Source organism: Triticum aestivum, chromosome 7A (assembly GCF_018294505.1).
Source record: "Triticum aestivum cultivar Chinese Spring chromosome 7A, IWGSC CS RefSeq v2.1, whole genome shotgun sequence".
Taxonomy (NCBI): Eukaryota; Viridiplantae; Streptophyta; class Magnoliopsida; order Poales; family Poaceae; genus Triticum; species Triticum aestivum.
The window spans coordinates 501,470,902-501,481,578 of NC_057812.1; the positions used below are offsets into that span (position 1 = coordinate 501,470,902).

General features: G+C 42.4%; 1 protein-coding gene across 1 annotated transcript; it reads right to left on the reverse strand.

Annotated features, from left to right (window-relative positions):
* Positions 1 to 4,887: 4,887 nt before the first annotated feature.
* LOC123151408 (GDSL esterase/lipase EXL1-like) lies at positions 4,888 to 8,430 on the reverse strand. Its single transcript, XM_044571130.1, has 5 exons — positions 8,102 to 8,430; positions 6,699 to 6,829; positions 6,343 to 6,576; positions 5,666 to 5,918; positions 4,888 to 5,334 (listed from the first exon to the last, which is right to left on the reverse strand). The coding sequence occupies exons 1-5, from the start codon at positions 8,346 to 8,348 to the stop codon at positions 5,147 to 5,149; spliced, it is 1,053 nt and encodes a 350-aa protein (XP_044427065.1). The 5' UTR covers positions 8,349 to 8,430; the 3' UTR covers positions 4,888 to 5,146.
* Positions 8,431 to 10,677: the final 2,247 nt, after the last annotated feature.

Consider the following 10,677-nt stretch of genomic DNA (forward strand, 5'->3'; position numbering starts at 1 on the left):
TTTTAAATGTTTCATTAACATTTTTATATACATGATCAAGAAATTTCATCATTTTTTTAATACATGGTCAACATTTTTTGTATACACATTCAACATTTTTCAAAGGGTGATTAACATTTAAAAAAATATTATGTGAAGTAAATTTCTTAAATATATATGTTTAGAATATTTAAAAATGTAAATAAAATTTAAAATAGAATCAAAAAACAAAATAAAAACAAGAAAAGAAAACAGAAAAGAAAACGCAAAGAGCAACTAGTTGACGAGCGATCATTCGGGAGCCTCCCAACGATCACTTGGGGGTGGGCTGAAAGCGCGCCACTTGGCATGCTCTCAGGCGCCGCCACATGTCACAATCGGGACGCTTCCTTCAGATTTTACTTTTATTATTTTTCCGTGCGCATTTTCTGTTTTGTTTTGTTTTTTCAGCTTTTAAATTTCCATCGGTCTTTCTTAGCTTTTGGAGAAAAAACTTAGATTTTTTTGTACTTCCATGAGAGGCACGGTTTCTCTTCGGCATGAGGCACAGTTTTGCTTCCGTGAAAAACAGGAAAAACCCCACATTTTCTTTTTTTCCTTCCATGAGGCGCACGGTTTCGCTTCCGCAAGAGGCACGGCCATACCTCTTGGAAACGAAAAAGGACTTTTTTTTTATTTTTTTTCTTCCATGGGAGACATGGTTTTGCTTCCGTGAGAGGCACAGCCATGCCTCTCGGAAACGAAGAAAACACGTTTTCGCCTGTTTTTCCTCTTCCATGAGAGGCACGGTTTTGCTTCCGCGAGAGGCACAGTAGTGCCTCTCGAAAACAAAAAAAAATGTATTTTCTCTTTTTTCCCTACCATTGGAGGCACGGTTTTGCTTTTGTGAGAGGCACGGCCGTGCCTCTCGAAAACATGTTGTCTATTTTTTTCCCTTTCGCGAAAGGCATGGTTTTTTATGATTTTTTTTTTCATCAAAAGCTATCAGCATGAGATCTAGTTTTAAAGATCTTGATGCAAGGGATCCAAAAATGAAAACGGTTTAAGATTTGAAAAATTGTTGCACGGTTTAGGAGATAAAATGTTTCGAATAAACAGATCTATGAAAAAAGAGAAACTTTCAGGTTGCGACAAATGACGCACATGCAACACTCGTCACAACCTGAGAAGGTGAAAGTGATCTTTGAAAGGAATACTCATCAATTAATGATTTCAATGCGAGAAATAGCAGCGCCCTAGCGAGATGTAGGGGGCACTCGCATCAAGGTGAGGGCCAATGCGCCGGCCTAGCTCGTTGGAGGCAACAGCCACGGTTGTTTTCCGTTTGTCTTCACATTTTTTGTTTTCCTTTTTGGCTTTATTTTTTTATTTTTTTACTTTCATATATTCTAAATAAATATATTGCAAAAACCCTTTACATAAAAACATTTGAAAAATGTTAAGTGTGTATAGAGAAAATGCTTCTCATGTATACCAAAAATACAATGTGTATGGATTTTTTTGATAATGTATTTAAACAATGTTAATCAAGCATTTGAAAAAAATGTTAATATAGTATTTAAAAATGTTAAATGTGCAAAGAGAAAATGTGGCCATGCATGAAAAAATAGTCTTGCACACGAAAACATGTTAATAAAGCATTTGAATAATGTTAAATGTGTATAGAAAAATGCTAACCATGTATTTGAAAAAATGTTAATCTTATATTTGAAAAATGTTAATCAAACATTTCATACTATGTGTGGAAAAATGTTGACCATATATTTAAAAAATATTAATCATGTATTCAAAAAATGTTAATCAAGCGTTTAAAAAATGATTAAAATATGTATAGGAAAATTGTTGACCGTGCATGTTAACCTGTACTTGATAAATATTAAGCGTGTACTGGAAAATTGTTCCTGATGTATTACGGAAAATGTAGAATGAAAACCAAATTAAACAAAGAAAACAAAAATAACCAATGAAAACCAAAAAAGAAACAAAGAAAAGCGAAGAAAAAAGAAAACAAAAATAGAAAACTGAAGAAACAAGTGCAAGAGAATTTAAAAGCAATGAGTACTGATAAAGAAACAAAGAAAAACAAAAGTAACCCGTTGTAAACCAAGAAATAAAAAAACAAAGGAAAATAAAGAAAGGAAAACACCGAATAGACCCATGAAAGAAACAAAAAAACAAAGTATAACGATGAAACAAAAAAACCAAAAGAACACAAGAAAAGAAATAAGAAAACCAAACACTAACAAAAAAACACTAACGAACACATCATCGAGCGGACCAACGACCGATGAGTAACACGCTATTGATCTAGCCCATGTGCGTGCGTATTGCAGGAAAGCTTCAGGCGAGACAAACGCTAGTCTCACTATAAGCAAGACATAACATTTGCGGATGTGGGCGATGCAAGCGACCTGCTCGCTGTGATCGGTGCATAGCACCTCCCAGGAAGGGGACTTTCCTTTCCTAGGGCAATAGAGAGCCAACGGGGTTGGGCCCGAGGGGCCTTGGGCGGGAAGGCCGGTTGGGCCAGAAAAGGTTGCGCCTAGTGAGTTGGGCTTTACTAGGCATGTTTTGGGGTTAGTTCCGCAAACCTAGTTACCTGACCTTTTCCATAGGCTGTGGCCTTTAGGCTTCCATCTGGCACACTAACTAATCTTGCGTCCCTCTTAGGGCCAGTTCTTTTGAGCCATCCTGTGAAAATAAGCTCCTGTGAGAATAAGCCCCAGATAAGGCTGTGTGAAAATAAGCTCGAGATAATAAGCCAGCTAGTTCTTTTCAATTTTGGTTTTTTCATCTTATTTGTGCCAACTCTTTTTTGCAAATACTCTTGGATTAACAACAGAGTTTTGAGTGGTTGGTTCTATAGATGGTGCTATATTACTATTTTTGGCTACAGTCAATGGTTGGTGCTATACATGGTGCTATATCTACAATTTTTTCTACCGTCAATATTGACAAGTTTAATGAAATTGTTCGATCAAAAACAGTTCATATTCGTAAATTACTTTTATTCGATCAGAAACTATTCGAAACAACAACGTGTTAGCAATTTAGTATACACTTTCTGCCTAAGGTAAATATAGACATTTCAGCACACAACTTATCCACAGTCTCAGAAAAGAACTAGACGGCAGATTTTGTTGCAAGTTATCCATAATCTTGATTTTGTAGAATCATGCGTGAAAAGAACTGATCCTTGCCTAAGGAAACTCTTGGTTGTGATTGAACTCATACAAGCGTTCATCCAAACTGTTGATACACTCGTAGTACTGCTGGAGCGCAATCTCGAGCTCCAAACTATCTATTTCATCGGATATCACAACCTCCAAGATCTGACGGCCATGTTGCTCTACTTCGTCGCTGGTGACACCTAGGCCTAGGAGGCGCTCGGGTCTAGAGACAAGTGTGTTGGCATTGAGGGGGGCACGGACCATGCCAACGTCGCGGCCGGCGTCCAGTGCAAGTAGGGCGGACGACTGCTGCCCATTCCAAACGGGGAATCGGGCTCCTGACGAGCCACTGCAATGACCTGTCGACTAGGACAGGCGGCAAGGGGCAATGGATCCACTCTTGCATTGCAACGCGCCGTGCCTCTTTCTCTCGACGCGCTACCACTCTTGTTGTGTTGCACGCGCCCACCTCTCTGCTCTTCCGCATCATGCGCCAAGGGTATGCTCCATCCTGGCGATTACGCGCAGAACGACGTCATCTGGCACATTGCTCGGGATGCCCTCGGCCTCAAAGGGCCATGATGCTTTCACCAGATCTTGCTTGCTGATCACCTTCACAGGCCGGAGGGTGATGACGGAGATGGCGCTTCGCCGTGGTGGCATGCTTGGAATGGTATAAGTTGTGCTAGCTTGGTCTGCACGTTGTATGGTGTGTGGCCACATAGGCTTTTATTTATCACTACTCTTATTGGTGGCCGAAAAACGATGAAGGACTGGCGGGAAATAGTGGCGTGTTCGGATAACGCCGTTGATGAAAAACAAGGAGGAAGCGCAATGGAGCGGACTGCGTGAAAGCCATGGCTTGCCTAGATGGACTACGGAAGGCAATGTCTGGGACAGATCTACCCTTAATCATTGAGACGGATTGCAGCTAGGTGACAAAGGTGCTCATCCTCTCGTCTATTGATAGATCGAAGATTGGAGCAATTGCAAATGAGTTTCAAGCCATCAAAGGAAATAGAGAAGTTAGAGTTTGCAAAGTATATAAAAGGGACAACAGGTTAGCTCATAGTCTTGCCTAGTTGGGCCGTAGAAAGTTGCGTGGTGGGGTTATGCAAGGCACAATGCCAACCTGCATGTTAAGCGTGGCCTTGCACGATTGTACGAACTATGTTTTATCTACTTAATTAATACAACTCTCTATTTAAAAAAAGAAGGAAGCGCAAGCTAGCATAGAAGCTTGTGCACTGTCATGAGCTAGCACACACGAGGCTCCTCCAACTATGTGTGTGTAAATATCAAACCTTCACACACGAATATTCGTAATAAGCATGGTGTGCGATGGTTCAAACCATCGCAAACATCTCGTTCTTGTTAAGCGTTTATCAATGAACGCACACATTGCCAACATACAAACCGTGTGCGTTACAACTACGTATCGCACATGCAGTAGAACCCTTTGTCGTGTGCCTCTTATCACACATGGCCTTCTTAATAAAATTGTGCCCCATGGATGGGCCATCACACCGTTTCATTTTCTGGCACACGAGTTTATTTTCTACTATTTGCGATGCCCGCATCGCACACGGTTTGGTCGAATGATGTGTGATAGATGTGTCGTCTTAGGCCCAATCTACAGAAGTGTGAATAGAGTTTAGCGAAGTTGAAATTTACGTTCACAAGATCAACACATGCTAATGGACGGTGCTAGAACCAGCAAGTTCCCAACCACTGCATCTGTGAAAAATTGAGGCGCAGATGATGTCCCATGAATATCACCATTATTTATAGGAAGATACATTTTCGAGCCTACCAGAATTCTTATGTATTTCATGAACCTCTAGCCTTTACCCATTTCGGAAGGAGCGAACTTTCACCGAAGATACAAGTTTGGATGAATGGTTAGGCCATCCTAATAGTGCCAATGAGTACTATCAAATGAATTAATTGCAGTCCCTAATAATATTTGTTCATGCGTCCATTGAGAGTGAGTTTCTTCACATCAGGTACTGCATATTTTGCTGAAACAGTTTATCAACCACAATGTTATAGGCCTTTTCAGTAGGATGAAAGCTGTCCCAGAAAATGTAATCGTAAGCATTCGGACATGCAGGGTGATTTCTAATGAATATTGCTGCATTTAGCACTGTGCTGCCACAACATCCTTCGGTTACCTCCTTGAAACCTATATGACAGGCAGTTTCAAAATATTTAGTAACAAATAATTATGAATTTATGATGACAACGTGTCCATGGACATGTACTTCTATACACTATATAAAGCCAAATATTTCTAAACGAAGTATGCAAACTAATGTAAACATTTATGTCTACCATTTTAGTTCACTACACAGTTCTTCTTACTTCCATTTGCCTGTAGTATTGTAAGATTGATGACATGCTAGAGGTTAATGCTTGTCACTGTTATCTATTAATATGTCTATTGCAGCTATACTCTACAGTAATGATTGATGGTATGCTCTAAAATAGCAACCCAGTATAAAATGTGCACTCACCATAAAAACCAGGTCGCTGAATGAGATCAAGCAGATTGTAGTATATATCGAGATAAATAAACTTGGAGCCTTGAATATTTTGTTCTGCATCTAACCGGTGTATTTCCTTTTCTATTTCGGAATTAAATAGATTTGCTGCTTGATTCCTCATGGGCTCACATTCTCTTGATCCAAGTTCTCTTTGCGAGGGACAACATCCAATTGGTGGAATGCCAAGGAATGCAATCTTCTTTGCACCCATCTCATTTAATTTCTGATAGAAGAGTATATGTGAGCATACTGAATTTTACAAATAGCAGGTCGACTGATCAAATGCCAATTAAACAACAGATATATGTAGGATGTAAAAAAAAGGTATGCGACTATTAGTACCATGGCCATTATAAAATATCCATATGTTGAAACTTTGTCAAGAGAAGTAGATGGCAGAAAAAAATCAGTAAAGTACTAAATTTATGAACAGATATATGTAACAGACTAAAGGAAACTACTTAATGCACAAGAGAAGGAATGGTTTGTAGTTTTTGAGTTTGAGGGAAATATGTGAAACTTCAAAATGTCGAAGAACTAAATGAACACAAGAACTTTGTGCAAAAAGAGAGCCAAATAAGCTTTCTTATAAAGCTATGAGATTGCCTGTTTACTAGCAGTTTTAGAGTTTCAATAAGTACTCTTACCATGGTAAAGTTGACGGCGGAAGAGACAAGAAATTTCACGTACGAAGGAAGGTCATATTGATGGCGCCTCAAAGGGATTGCAAAATAATTATTTGCAAGGTCATTTGCCCCCATGACTGTGAAGTATATCCCTTCAGAGATAACACGTGTCATCTCCTCTTCTCCGACTAAAGTTCTTAGTCTCTCCTTATATTCAAGGAATAATTCAAGTTGCCCAGTACTCGATGTAGCAGTCTGAAGCATAGGAAATTATTATTTGCAAACTCTAGTAATGATTCTTAGCTTCTGGTAAAACCAAAGTGAAATATACTTTCAAGAAAACTATGTTGTGAGATGCATGTGACATATTTTGGTACCGCGGGTATCGAAGTTAAAGGATCGTATCCACTGCCACCAGAAGCAAAGACAACACCAGTGAGTAGCTCACTTAGTGGAAGATCATTTCCAAGGTAGGGTGGCAATAGTTCCTTAATTCCCAACCTAGAAGCTGACCGACAAAGAAAAATGACATCATCAGTGGATATTCAAGTTTTCACTTGGTGCAAGACTAGTTAAAGAGATTCAACTTAAAAAGTACACCTAGTTTTTGAGTAATTGATCATTTTAAGTACTCTCTGACTCATATTAGTTGCCGCGGATTTAGTAAAGTAGAAAGTTGTATACTAGTATCAAATCTGTGACAATTAATATGAATAAGAGGGAGTATACTGTTTGGCCGTGGTTCTTCTGTCACGTGATCAATTATTGGTTGTTGCCCAATATGCAACTTAATTAGTGCAATATATATACTCCCTCCATCACGGTTTAGAAGGCGCGCTTGAAAATTCTCTGGGACCTAAGTGGTTATCTATTGGTTGTGAGATAGGCTAAAAAATAGCATTCACACTATGCATGCATATAGAAATAGTATATAGGAGTACTAATTAGCTGCTAGAAATAAATGAAATGCGTCATAAACCTTATCTATTGTGGAAACACACGCAAATTTAATTATGCCTTTTAAACTGTGACGGAGGAAGTATATATACATATATCGAGCCGTCCTCTTGATGGAGTTTGTTTCATCTTCTACGTGAACTGCAAATTAATGTTGACAGGGGGTAGTTGGTTTTGCATTAAATGAAGGAGACAGAAAAAAAAACAAATGCACGACGGATGAAAACCAAGCTGACGGGCCAGTACGACTGAACTGTGCATTTTCCATTAGGAGCTCCTACTATGTACATGCACAGTGCTCTGATTTGGACGTCAAAATATCTCCTGCAACAATACTAGAGCAACAGTAGTGCCAAGACACCCCTAAAAAAAAAACTGTAGTGCCAAGACTTCAAAGCAGCTGCCAACGCAACTAGCTACTCCCTGCAAAAGGAAAATGATACTGCGGGCAGTTGGCTCCAAATATAAGTTTGCCCCATCTGATGTTAGGCACGTCACAATTTTTTAGGTATTTGCTTCACCGATCACCGGCTTGCTTCTCAACTTTTTTCATAAGTTTGCCACACTTTGTAGCAAGCCTCACTTTTCTTACCTTACTTGTTAGGTGTTGTAAAGTTAGCCTTCAACTAGACATTCCCGTATATGTTCTCATCTTGGTGTAACCAAAGTTGCATATAAAACGTACAAGAAGCTACTCCATTAGATCACAATTTAAACATAGGTGCTGCATGCCATACATAGTAGTACTGTAAAAAATAATGTGTAAAAAAGCAATATATAGCTAGAAAAGTCAGTTGCCGGTTGTTACGACTTACGTACGTACCTAGCATGTCTCCGGGAACCTTCCCGTTGGAGAACCTCCCGGTGGCCACCCCGCCGGGGAAGTCCTGCCCGTACGGCGGGAAGTTGGCCTTCGCCTCCGTCAGCCGATCGTTGTTGTTGCCGGGATCGACGATCGAATCGCCGAACACAAACGCTGCAGAGATTTTGCCTCTAGCCGTGGTTGCTCCATGGGCGGATGGGAGAAGCGCCATCAGCAGCAGCAGGAGGCCTCGGTAGAGAGACGCCATTGCTTGGCTCCGTAGTACTAATAATAATGCAGGAGTAGTATCAGCTAGCTAGCTAGCGGTGTAGTGTGTCGCTGGCTCTGGCTCTGGCTGGTGCAGGATGGATCACGCCGTGGGAGGTTTTATAGCGAGGCATGGAGAAAAGTACGCCCGCGTCCACCGCGCAGCGAGGCGACTCGGATCATCATCATCATGCAGATGTAGTTGGCTGCTCGCTGCATGCATTGAATACACCGTCTCCGGTCCTGTCGATTTAAAATGGGCAGCGTGATGGCGTAAAATTGTAGGAGGCCCAAGTCCGGCTCCTTTGTGATCATGCCACGGCCGGGCCGATCAGTTAATGCAATTAGTCGTCCGTGTTTTAGGCACACGTACCGCCTCCCATGGCCAACCTGCCAAACAGTGCGGCCAGACGCTACTAGAACGAGTCGCCGGCTGCATGTGCTTTGCTGTAGACGTAATAGTGCAGAGGAGCTTTAAAACCTATCATTCTGCTAATTTCTGCGGGAAATTTGGCAAGAGAGAGTATGACCCACTTCGAAAAACATATTTTTAAATGCTAAGAAAAATCTTAAAAGGGTTGCACGGGTGTGACTTCATATTCTATGTGCATGAATAAAGTTTCACGAAAAAATAAATTTTTTTGTGGTCCATGCAAAAAAGACAAAAATTGTGTTGTGGAACGCTGTTTAGAAGCACTGAAATTTGCGAACCAATTTGTGGTTAGATGGTTAGAGGGACTGTGATATTCCAGCCCACCAGGGTTCAAATCCTGATACTTACATTTATTCCTGAATTTACTTTAGGATTTGCCACGATGCGTATTTAGTAGGAGGAGACGTTCCCGTCGACGACGAGGTGCTTATGGTGACTTCATAAATTTCAAGATGGTATGTCCGCTCAGTCTTTCGAAGGTGTTCATAGAGGTAGGGTGTGCATGTGTGAGTTCATAAGAATGAGTGTATGCGCGTGTATATGACCGCTTATGTCTGTACTGTGTTAAAAAAACACTGAAATTTGTCTCTTAGGAAGACAAAACAAAAGGACATTTTTTACAAAACTCTGTGCCGTGCACACACATTCACAAACATGTATGCATGAAATTTTGTTTTGAAGTTTTGGGCATTTAAAAATGTACTTAAAATGCATTTTTTTTGAAAAAATGGGTGCATCTGCTCATGCGCGCAGGAAGTGCCCTCGAGGAACGAGAGCATATTCAGAGGCAAGGTTGCATCCTTGGTTGCCATCTCACATCATCTACAGTCGGTCGCCCCAAAACCCTCGACGGACGGCCTGGTCACTGACCGATAAAAAAACTGACACAGATGGACCCTCATACCGGCCCTAGACGTCCGGTCTGACAGGCATCCCTTATATCCAGCCCAAATCAGGGGCAGATATAGGAAGGCCCGGGCGAGCCCGGACGTGTCCGTCATGTCGGATCCGTCTCACACTGATCCATCTTGACCCCATATATATTCATCCTCACCCGCTCCCCGAACCAAACCTTAGCCACTCTGCTTCACTCCACTCCGCCCCAAACTCTTTTCCGATGATCACCGGCCTTCTCCGGCATGGCGGGCAGCGAATGCGAGTCCTTCATCAGTCGATCTAGGGACTGGGAGCTCATCTCGTGCGTGCCCGAGGAGGATATGGCCGTTTGCATTGCCCTCCGCCCATGAGGAGAACGCCCGAAAGTGGTCGGACTTGATCCGGCAGGAATCCATAGCGTCTTCCCAAATGATGCTTGGATCCGGTGCGAGGCGCGTCACCATTGCCTCGCTAAAGGTGGTGTGGTCAGTGTCTGAACACCGTCACGGAGGCGCAGCCCCTTCATTGGTGCGCCGACTCGTAGGCCTTCGGTGGCCTTTCCGTGTCCGAGGCTAATATAGTGTGGCATGCCCATTGTGAGAGGCAGAGGGCACGGTAGGCCGAGGAAGTCCTCGCGTCCGACACCGGCGAGGCGAAGTTGCACTCTCCGGCGTGGGTGCGGGTGATGGACAATCCCTGGCGCTGCAACTGCGTCGGGGTGGACTTGTCGGGCTCCGACCACGATGGATCCATTGGCGACCTCACTTTGACCAGCGACGTGCAGACCACGTGCTTCGACGAGGACGAGTAGGGCATCGGAGACGGAAGCGCCTTGAGTCCCGTGAGCCAGTGCTTGTTCCATGTCCTACTCTCACTACTGCATGAATGCCTAGCAGTGGGGGCGCAAAAATCCTTGTAGGGGTTGGCAAGACTCTCGGGGGAGCCCGCCACTGCTAACGCCTCATCAGTGGCGGGCGCGTGCCACCACTAATCATGTACTTACCTGTGGCGGGCGTCTGAC

Bases quoted from the DNA above. Each gene is read 5' to 3' on its own strand.
- LOC123151408 (XM_044571130.1), bottom strand. From the start codon at position 8,348: ATGGCGTCTCTCTACCGAGGCCTCCTGCTGCTGCTGATGGCGCTTCTC. The intron at 6,830-8,101 runs GTACGTACGTAA...TTTGTCGGTCAG, and splicing joins GGTTCCCGGAGACATGCTAG to CTTCTAGGTTGGGAATTAAG. The intron at 5,335-5,665 runs GTGAGTGCACAT...CCTGTCATATAG, and splicing joins TCAGCGACCTGGTTTTTATG to GTTTCAAGGAGGTAACCGAA.